At 16.1% G+C, this 12,369-nt stretch overlaps 1 protein-coding gene across 1 annotated transcript; it reads right to left on the bottom strand.

The window, feature by feature from the left end:
- Positions 1 to 1,451: 1,451 nt before the first annotated feature.
- Positions 1,452 to 4,384, bottom strand: LOC128959384 (kelch-like protein diablo). Its single transcript, XM_054305330.1, has 8 exons — positions 4,371 to 4,384; positions 4,111 to 4,302; positions 3,961 to 4,043; positions 3,810 to 3,865; positions 3,197 to 3,419; positions 1,787 to 1,905; positions 1,548 to 1,714; positions 1,452 to 1,466 (listed from the first exon to the last, which is right to left on the bottom strand). The coding sequence occupies exons 2-8, from the start codon at positions 4,180 to 4,182 to the stop codon at positions 1,452 to 1,454; spliced, it is 735 nt and encodes a 244-aa protein (XP_054161305.1). The 5' UTR covers positions 4,183 to 4,302; positions 4,371 to 4,384.
- Positions 4,385 to 12,369: the final 7,985 nt, after the last annotated feature.

The raw sequence follows: 12,369 nt of genomic DNA, 5'->3' as shown, positions 1-12,369 counted from the left end.
GTGGACGCTATTTCCGAAATTTTATTATAACTATAAATAACTTTTTGTTGGGTTAGAAACTATAAAAACTTATAAATAATTATTTCATTGATTTTGAAAAATATAAGCATTAAATTGTAAAATATTGCACAATTATATGTAAAAACAAAAAGTAATAGTTATATAAATTATATAAAATATGTAAACTGTTATTAACTCATATTACTTTTTTAACAATAGAAATAATTAGTTTATTTATATAAATCATTTTTTGTAAATATGCTGAAAACAAGTGAATTATATATCAGTTGCAAATATTTATAAGAAAATAAATAACTATTTCAATAACTATTTGGCTTTTTTGGCAACTATATTCAACTATTTAATACAGTTAAAATAACTATTTTAACAACTATTTGACTTTTTTTAGCAACTATTATAACAACTATTTAATAGAGTATAAAAAATTATTAATCAATACACTAATAATAATAATGATAATAATTTTTTTTTGTTAAAGTTATTGTTTCAATTTTTTCTAGTAAGGTTAATTATTATTAGTTGTAATTATTTATATATCATAACAATGTTATAGATATTATAGATATAATAATTGAACTAAATATTAACTGATTTTTTAAAAATACATTTTAATTGGTTATGTAATATATGTTATGTACTAAAAATATAGTCACAAAATAAAGATTATAAACTAATAATAAACTAAATAACTGTTTGTTATAAGTAATAGTTATTATTGTTATTAGTAATAGTAGTAAATATTAGTTGTGATTAAAAGCATCCAATTTTAAATTATATAAATTATAAGTAATTAATTATATTTTTTTGTGAAAAAAATAATTTATTTCTATTATACTGTATATTCAATAGATATTATTTAATGTTAAAATTATTTTGTAATATTTTTTTTGTGTATTTTATCATCTGATAATTGGTTAGTTTGCTATTTAACAACAACAACAACAACAAATTATAAAATAATTTAAAATAAATACAATTTTTAAAAATATTTCAAATAAAATTAAAAAGTAGTTACTAGAAAATATTTGTATTGAATTATTATTTTTAAAAAATAATTTTTTATTAATATATTTTTACTGGTATTATTACAATAATAAATATACATTTTCATACATTTATATTTTAATACAACTTAATATTAAAAAAGTTTATTTTTATATAATTTGTTTTTGTATATAAATATTTTTACAATACCTGTATATTAATTTAAACACTGATAAGATATTAATAAAATTATTTTTTATTAGTATCAGATATATTATTATTTATTATATTAATAAAATATAATAATTACAATTTATTTTAATTTGAAGTAAATATAATAATAATTCATATAAAAAAATTTAATAATAACAATAAAATCAATATACATGATGTATAATATATATTTATTTTAATTAATATTGATTTACAATTTTCCATAAGTTTGTCTAAATAACAGTTGCCTAAATAAAAAAAAATAAATAATAATAATTAATTCAAATGTATTTTTAAAAAAATAAAATAATAATAATAATATATTTTACCCCAAAATCGTAAGCATGTATTGGCAACGATTGGCTATACGACCATTGATTTGATTTATAATCATATATTTCAACCGTATCTGGTTTACCAAATACACCTCCCATTGCATATAATTGTTGATTAAATGTAATCAATTGAAAATTATCTCTATCTGATAGCATTGATGCTATAAATAATATAAATATAGTAAATATTTTTTTTAAAAATAAATATATTTTGTTAATCAATAATAACCAACCAATTTGTGTCCATTGATTTGTCAGTGGATCATATGTTTCGCATGTTTTTTCATTACTACTATTATAACCGCCGCAAACATATATTTTATCCATAAATATTGTTGAACCAAAATAACCTCTATATATATATATATATTTTAAAAAAAAATATTTAATAATTAACAAAATAATAAATATTTATTATCTATAAACTAGTTTTTGATTAATTGATAATTATGTATTTAGTAACTATTTTTGTTTGTTAAATAATATTATTTTAAGTAAATATTTTAGCTAAAATTTAGCTATTAACAAATTAACATTTAGCATGCTAATTATATTGTATTTATAATTGAATTTTAGCTAAATGTTTAATTAAATAATATCAAATTGGACTGGGTTATATATATATAGACAGCATATATACAGTATGTATATAAAGAAGTATTTCATTAATTATGTCCGAGCGGTTTTCTAAATAACTTTTGATCTGGTAGAGATAAATTATTTCTGTAAAAAATTTATAATTTAGTTATTATGCGTGATAATAACCACTTTACATTTTTAAATTTGAATCACGTGATCACATTTTTAACGGAATGTATGCAAACCACTATGTCAGAACCTAACCTATAAATGTTAGAATAAAAATTTTATAGCAAGTTTGTAAAGCTTAAAATGAAAATTTATATAAAGAAAAAAATTTTGAAATTGGTCGAAGAATAAAKTTTCTATGGCTTTTCGAACTTATGGAAAAACACATTATATAAAATAGTCGAAAATAAAATGACGTTATTTATGGATAGTAGACATTTATTAGATAAAGATTTTAATACTATTACTTATTCTAAAAACAAAATTTTTTTATGTCAAATATTTTTTCATATAATCAAATATAAATWAAAATTAAATTATCGTATAACAAGGTTGCGTTTTTTATTGTAATTTGATTATCTGAAAAAATATTCGACATAAAAAAATTTTGTTTTTAGAATAAGTAATAGTATTAAAATCTTTATCTAATAAGTGTCTACTATCCATAAATAACGTAATTTTATTTTCGACTATTTTATATAATGTGTTTTTCCATAAGTTCGAAAAGCCATAGAAACTTTATTCTTCGACCAATTTAAAAATTTTTTCTTCCCATAAATAATTAATTTAAACATTACAAACTTGCTATAAAAATTTTAATCTATCATTTATAGGTTAGGTTTTGACATAGTGGTTTTCAAACATCCCGTTAAAAATGTGATCACGTTATTTAAATATAAAAATGAAAAGTGGTTATTATCACGCGTAAATAACTAAATTATAAACTTTTTACAGAAATAATTTATCTCTACCAGATCAAAAGTTATTTAGAAAACCGCTCGGACATAATTAATGAAATACTTCTTTATATATATATATGTGTATATATAACTGACCTAGTATAACTCATATTAGCCATTGGTTGCCATTGTTTAGTAGTTGTATCAAATCTTTCCATTGTATTGAAAACTTCGATACCATTATTACCTCCGATAGCATACATATAGCCATTGTGTGCTACCAGTGCCAGACCACGTCTTTTTGAATTCATTGGTGTAGTCATTGACCACTTATTAGTATTTTGTGAATAATATTCACAAGAATTTAAAATATATATTTCTGAAAATAAATTTTTTAAAAATTATGAATTTTTTATTTTTTTATAACTTAAAATTACATAATGTTTATAAAATGTTGTGTATGTGTATATATATGTGTGTGCATGTGTTCATATGTATGTGTTAGTTTGTATGTGTGTGTGTGTTTGTATATGTGTGTGTATGTGTTTGTATGTGTTTGTATGTGTTTGTATGTGTTTGTATGTCTTTGTATGTGTTTGTATGTGTTTATATCTATGTATGTGTGTATGTCTATGTATGTGTGTATGGGTGTGTATGTGTTTGTATGTGTTTGTATGTGTTTGTATGTGTTTGTATGTGTTTGTATGTGTTTATATCTATGTATGTGTGTTTGTGTGTATATTCACAATAATTTATATTATATACTTACCATTTGAACCACCGCATACGTATAATGTATTTTGAATTACAGTTGCATCATGCTCACTTTATAAATCATATTTTATTATAGGTAACCCATAAATAAAATATTTATGATAACTATATAACAACAATAATAATAGTTATAATTATATCAATACTTGCGTTCAATATTCATTGATTCAATAGATTTCCATATATTTGTTTTTGGATCATATGTTTCAACAGTATTCAAATATGTATCCTTTTATATGTAAAATATAAAATTTTTAATTTAAAGTTTTAAACAATTTTTTTTTAAAAATACATACATTTTTGCCACCGATTGCATACAATAAGGAATCGTATGAAACACAACTAAATAAATACCGTTTACTAGACATTGATTGTATTGATTGCCAAACATTTTTTGTTTGTTTGATATTATTTGATTTATAACATTGAGACAAATATGTGCGGCCATCCCAACCACCGCACAGATAGATAAAACTATCAATTGTTTGCTAATTGAAAATAATAATAATAATAATAATTAATTTATATAAAAATTGAAAAAAATATTTTTCAATACATTATAATTGTCACTACTATTGTTATTATTATTATTATTATCATTAATAATAATTTTAGTTGCATTTAATGTGCAAACATAATTAATTGAATTGATAATAACAATAGCATTTAAAAATATTAAATAGTAATAGTTATTGTTAAACATTTTTAAATAAAAAATAATTTAATATTTTGTTTATCAAACTAAACTGTGTATATATTTAATTTGAACTAGATTATATTTTTTATACTATTATTATATATATGATTTTTATATATTAAAAAACAACAATAAATATAATATCAACAAATAAAATAAAGTCAAGTATTTTTTTGTTAAGTACTGATAACCTAAATACCTGTATTACTAAAAATATTTTTATATTGTTTTTTATTAAAAAAAAGTTATTTATCTGATTTTAAGTTACAGTTTTAAATAATAACAATAATTATATTTAATACTGTATAATATAATAATTACAAAATGTTTTTATTAGTTAAATACAATTAATTATAAAAATTTTGACATTTATTTATTTATAATATGTTAATATTATTAATTATTTAATAATAATATTTTATATTTAGATTATGTTATATAACAACAGTTGCCTGTAAATAAAAAAAAATATTTAATAACTTAAGTTTATAAAAAATATTAATTTTTAATATTTTTTTTAAAAAAATTATATTTTTACCCCAAAATCCCTATCTTTTATTGGCATTGATGTTGTATACGACCATTGATTTGATTTATAATCATATATTTCAACAGTATTTGTTACACCGTCTATGAAAAAAATATTTAAAAAAAACATTATTATTATCTAATAATAACACCAAAAAAACTATTTTTTTTTATTAAATACAAAAAACAAACAAACAATAAACTAATGTATTTTTTTCATTGATTAAATTAACAATAATATAGTTTTACTATTATATAAAGTTTGGATAAGTTTTAACTACAAATATATATTTTTATTTATTTTTTTTAGTTTATTTATTTATTTAAAAAAATATTTACCACTTGTTTGGCCACCCATTGCATACAATTTGTTATTTAATGCAATCAATTTAAAATCGCTTCTATCCAATAGCATTGATGCTAAATATTTTTTTAATAATAAATTAATTAAAAAATAATTTATGTTTTTTATTATTATAATAATAGCCAACCAATAGGTGTCCATTGATTTGTTTTCGGATCATATGATTCACATGTATTTCCATTGCCATCCAAACCCAAACCGCCGCAAACATAGATTTTATTCATGAAAACTGCTGAACCAAATAAATATCTTTATATTTTCAAAAAAAAACAAAAATATTTCTAATAAATTAATTATCAATTATTAATATCTATATTTTTATTTATAATAATAATAATTATTATTATTAAAGTAGAACTTAGAATAAAAATATATAATTACTTAATCTAATTATATAAAAAATTTTAATCAGCTAATCAATTATTTTAATTTATTATTAGTTAATCAATTATTTAAATTTTTAATTAGTTTAATTTATTTTATATAAATTTTTTTAACTAGGTATTTTTTACTATACTGTAAATTAAATGATTAAATATATATATACATATTTTTTTAAATAAAAAAACTAAACTAACCTAGTATAGTTCATATTTGCCATTGGTTTCCATTGTTTGGTTAGTATATCCAATCTTTCCATTGTATTTAAGACCTCCTCCCGATAGCCACCGATAGCATACAGATATACATTATCGGCTACCAGTGCCAGACCACGCCTATCGGTAGCCATTGATGTCGTTAAATGCTATTTATCAGTAGTCGGCAAATAATATTCACACGATTTAATATAATTATCTAATATATATATACAGTATATAGTATATCAACAATTTTTAACAATAGATTAAATATTTATTTTTTAAATTAAATATATAAATTTAAATTAATAATAATAATTATAGTTATAGTTATATTTAATAAGTAACTACATTTGAAAATGTAAATAATAAAAAGTTATTTTGTTGTAATTTATCAGTAATATAAATATCTAATATATATAGTATATCAACAATTTTTTTCACAGTAGATTAACAAAGTTTAATTTTTTTAATTAAATATATAATTTTTTTTAAATATTAAAATAAACTATGATTTTTAATTTTTTTTAATAAATACAATATAATATAAAATATTATTATTTATAATTACCATTAAATCCACCGCATACATATATTGTATTTTGTGTTAAAGTTGCATCATGCTCACTTTATATATAAAATTAATTATTATTATAAAAAAATATTTATTCAATAAAATAATCATAAAATTATAATAATATTTAATTATTATATTTTAAAAATAATTAAATATATAAATACCGGCGCAATATATTCATCGATGCTATAGATTTCCATTGATTTGTTTTTATATCATAGGTTTCAACAGTATTTAAATATTTTTGCTAAAAATTCAGATTTTTAATAAAAATATATAAAATTATTTTTAAAAATATTAATTTATAAAAACATTTTTATCATTAATTATTACATTATTATAGCCGCCAATTGCATACAATTTTTGATTGAATGATATCATACTAAACACTGCCCGTCCAGTGGACAGGGATTGTATGGTTTGCCAGACATTGGTTCGGGTATTATATTCATAACATACCGATAGCTCAGTGGACACATTATAACCGCCGCATATATAGATAAAACTATCGGTTAATCCAAAAGTTTGCTAATTAACAACAAAAAAATATTAAAACAAATCAATAAAATTTAATTAATATAAAAAATATTATAATTAATAATAATAATAATTACACTTATATTTAATAAACATTTTTTTGTTTTGTAGTAATTTTTTTAATTTAATGTAAAATCAGTATTTATTTCATATTTATTAACAATATTTTTTTACTTTATTTTTATTTATTAAATAATTATCTAATAAATAGAAAGTTTGAAGTATTATTTGAAGTACTGATGGATAATAATATTTAATAATTTAATAATTTTTATATTTATTTTTTTTCTAATCTAATAATTATTAACTAATTACCAAAATAAACTAGACCAATTTATAACCAATGGTATTTATCATATTAAATAATATAGTGTATTTATAATTAATGATAAAAAAATATATATTGTATATTTTTTATTATTTATTATACAGGTATAAAATTTACATTATATTCAATGTGATAATTAATTAATTAAATATTAATATTTTTAGTTTTCAATCCTTTTATTTATATTATTATTAGTAGTATTTATTTGTAAAATTTTAATATATTTTTCAATTTTATTCAACTAATTTATTAATTTTTTAAAAATATTTTGTTATATCTAAATAATATTTTATTGTCTCAAATATATAAACCATTGATTATTTTATTATATTTTATATATTATTTAGTATAATAAATATTGATTAAAACTAAACAAAAAATAGTAATATAGTAAATAATTATGATTAGTATTTTTGTTTTCATAAAATTTAATACTTAAATATGCTTGTTAATTATTTACAAAATAAAGCAATATTATTAATATGTTTTTACTTGTTTTTTTCATTATTACAGTTGACATTGACAATAAATGTTATATTTATAAATAATTTTTTTTTATTTAATAACTTATTGTAATTAAAAGATCAATATTTAGCTACAAATAAATATATATCTAAAAATCAATAAAAATAATTAAAGTACATTGATAAAAATTAATATTATTGATGTTATCTTGTTTTTTGCTAAACTTTTTTTTTAAAAAAAAGATAATTATGCTTGTTGATTATTAGGAAAAAAACTAGTAAACATTTTTAATTGTTTTTTCTTTATTATAATTAGCAATGTGTAACATATAAATATATATACTGTATATATATATATAACTTTATTTAATAAAACATTGAAAAATATTATAAAATAAATATATATAACAAAATTTAGTATAAAAACTATTTAGACAATTGTTTACAAAAATATATATATCTTGTATGTATTGTTTATAAAAAAAATTAGTTAATATAATAATATTTATTAATAACATTATAACTAAATTAAGTGTATATTTTAAAAAATTATAATATACTAGCTGGTTAAGTTTTTTTAAATTTTTCAAAAAATTATAGATACATTTTGTGTATATTGAATAGTATTATATACTGTTTTATGATAACTTATATATTTTAATAAAAAAATAATTTTAATAAATACATTGATTGGGTTAATATTTTTTTAAAGTTTAAAATATATGAATTAAAACCGTAACAAAAATAATAATTTAGTAAATAACTAATATTATTGTTTTTGTTTTCATAAAATTCAATACTTAATTATGCTTGTTAATTATTTACAAAATAAAACATTATGACTAATATGTTTTTAATTGTTTTATTTTTCATTATTACATTTAACAATAATTGTTATATTTATAATTAGGTTTTTTTATTGTAATTAAAAGATCAATATTTAGCTACAAATCAATATATATAACAAAAAAAATCAATAAAAAATACTTAAAGTATATTGATAAAAATTAATATTATTGATGTTATCTTGTTTTTGCTAAACTTTTTTTTAAAAAAAAAAGATAATTATGCTTGTTGATTATTAGGGAAAATACTAGTAAACATTTTTAATTGTTTTTTCTTTATTATAATTAGCAATATATATAATATACATATATATATATATATATATATATATATATATATATATATATATATATAAATAATTTATTTAGTAAAACATTGAATAATATAATTATAAAATCAATAATAAAATTACATTTTTTTAGTATATCTATGAAAAACTATTTAAACAATTGTTTGCAACAAAAAAATAAAAACTTTTTTTTTATTGTTTATATATAAAAAAAATAGTTGAAATAATAATAGTTGTTAATAACAGTATAACTAAATCAAGTGTATATTTTTTCCTAAATAATAATAATAATAATATAAAAAAACTGTTTAAAACTTTTTAAAATTTTTCAAAAACATATTATAAATATATTTTGTGTATATTTAAAAGTTTTATACTATTTGTCGATAAATTGTATTTTTTCTGCACAAGTATCTAATAATTTTTTTTTTAAAGTTTACAACAATGGTTTATATAAGCAAATAATAATAATATGATAATAAATAAATAAATATATTTTGACATTAATAAAAAGTTTAATAACTATTAATATCATTATTGTCTATTTTGTTTGACCATATATATACAGGTTAATATATTATATAATATATTAGTTTATATATATATATTGTCAGTCTAACTAATTTAATAATTATCAAAAAAAAGTAAGCAATAAATTAAATTGAAAAATGCATTTATTTATAAATTATTATCAATTTTTATAATCATAAATATTTAGAGTATTATTAGTTTAGGCAAACATTTTATTTATTAAAATAGTTATTTTATTTTCAAATTAATTTGATTACTATTTTTTCTAATTATTAAATAAGCTAAATCAATTTAAACTAGATAATAGGTTATATAATATTTATAACATTTATGTGTACTTAAAATACTCTTAATTATATATTTATTATTATTGTATACAGAAATATACAGTATGTTAATTATAATAGTAATAAAATGAACTAGATTATTAATTAAATGAATTTTAAAATATTTTTGTTTAAAATTAAAAATGTTTTATTATTATAATTATAATTAGTATTTTACTATGTTTTTCAATGTCAATCAAACAGTACTGTGTTTTTTTTAATAAAATAAATGTTATATAAAAATTTTATTTTAATAAACACATTGATTAAGTTAATATTTATTTAGTTTATATGTATATAATAAATATGTATTAAAACATAGTATTAAATATATAATAATTTAGTAGACATTTTATATTATACAAATTTAATGCTTAATTATAATTGTTAATTATTTTTAATAAAAAATAAAATAAAAAATATACTTTATTAGCATTAACATATATAACAAATCAATAATATTTTTTTTTAATATTTTGCATTTAACAATATAAGATATGTTTATAATTAATTATATTTGATAATTTATTAATTTAAAAAAATCAATAATATCTACAAATAAGTTAATATAGTTAATCAATACATAATAATTAAATATCTCGTTAAATATATAATAAAAATTTTTTTATCAACATTAATATAAACTTTTATAACTAATAGTAACATTAACCTCAAACAAATAGACTATTTGTTTTACATATTAATATGTACTTATTTAGTACATTATTAGGATTTATATATAATAAAAAATAGTTTATATTAGTTGAATATTTATTGTTTAGCTTACATAAGCAAAATATTTTATTGACATTTTATTACATAAATAATTTATTATAATTATTTTAGTTTTTAATTAATAATTTCTAAAAACAGAAAAATAACTTAATTTTAAATTATTAAACTTAGATTTATTAATAAATCAAATTTTTACATTTAACAATATATGTTATAATTAATTTTATTAAATAATACATTAATTAAAAACTTCAATAATAAACATATCTACAAATAAGTTAATATACTGTATATTAATCAATACAAATAATTAAATATCTTGTAAAATATATAATAAATTTTTTGTTTCAATATTAATATAAACTTTTATAATTAATAGTAACATTAACTTCAAACAGATAAAAAATATTTTACATAATAAAATGTACTTATTTAGTACATTATATATAATATAAAAAATAATTTATATTAGTTAAATATTTTTATTTAGCTTACATAAGCAAAATATATTATTGATATTTATTATAATTATTTTAGTTTTTAATTAATAATTTCTAAAATGTGATATAGATTTTTTTTTAAATATTACTAAAATATATCTTAATTTTAAATTATAAAACTTTTTCAGTAAAACATTAAAATTATTAAATAATATATATATTTAAACTAATATATAATTTATATTAAATGTTAATGTTTCAAAAAATATGTAATTAATAATTTAGTTTAAAAAAACATAAAATCTATTATTTGTACATTCATACTAATTTATTTTATAAAGTTTTATAATTATATGATTACATAAGCAAATTTTTCTATTGACATTTAATACATTAATTATATATATATATATTTACTAATGAAAATTTTAATAATAATGATTTGTTAATAAATTATTAAATTAAATAACCTTAATAAAAGATAATTTATAGAAAAAAAATATATTAATTACCTAATATAAAGTACAATAAACTAATAAATAAGCCATAATTATTTATTACTAGAAAATTATTAAGTTAAACATATATATATAAAGCAAGTATATAAGCTATTATTATTTCAATTAAAATATAATTTTATAATATAACATATTATAGTTATATAATATTATAAATAATAAAAAAAATGGCTAAAATCATGTTAATGTTTGCTGTACTACTATTGACAACTCTAATTAGTAAGCTTATATTTATTAATATAAATTATATATACTGTATATATATATAATAGATATTAAAATAGTATTTAAAAAAGTTACTTAATATATTTAAAATATTTTTATTTAATAAAATTAATTATTTTTATATTAGTTTTATTTATTATATTTTTTATTATTATTTTTATATTAGTTTTATTTATTATATTTTTATATTATTATTTTTATATTAGTTTTATTTATGATATTTTTTTATTAAAATTATTAAAAAAAATTATTATTAATTTTGTTATTAAATACTAATTGATTAAATAATTATATTTTGAATAGTTGTACATGGTAATCACAACAAATGTAAACAACATCAGCATTATTGTAAAGAAATTGAAGATGAGGATATTCAAGCAAGTTGTTGCCCAGATGATGTCCGATGTTTTTATGATGGTCAAAAAATATTTGCAGATGAAGTTTGGGAATTTAAGAAAAAATGTACTGTAATTAATTAATTAATTAATAATAATTAATTAGCAATAATTGAATAATTAAAAATTATAAATAATATTGTAAACGTATCAATTGAGAATAGTATTTCTAAATAA

Source organism: Oppia nitens, unplaced genomic scaffold, assembly GCF_028296485.1.
Source record: "Oppia nitens isolate AA-2021 unplaced genomic scaffold, nextdenovo-longstitch-racon4-pilon3 scaffold49_pilon_pilon_pilon, whole genome shotgun sequence".
NCBI lineage: Eukaryota > Metazoa > Arthropoda > Arachnida > Sarcoptiformes > Oppiidae > Oppia > Oppia nitens.
This window is presented reverse-complemented; position numbering and strand designations above follow the sequence as displayed.

Coding starts and splice junctions, on each gene's coding strand:
- LOC128959384 (XM_054305330.1), bottom strand. CDS start 4,182: ATGTCTAGTAAACGGTATTTATTTAGTTGTGTTTCATACGATTCCTTA. Junction 4,044..4,110: donor ATGCAATCGGTGGCAAAAAT/GTATGTATTTTT, acceptor TACATATAAAAG/GATACATATTTGAATACTGT. Junction 3,420..3,809: donor CGTATGCGGTGGTTCAAATG/GTAAGTATATAA, acceptor ATTTATTTTCAG/AAATATATATTTTAAATTCT.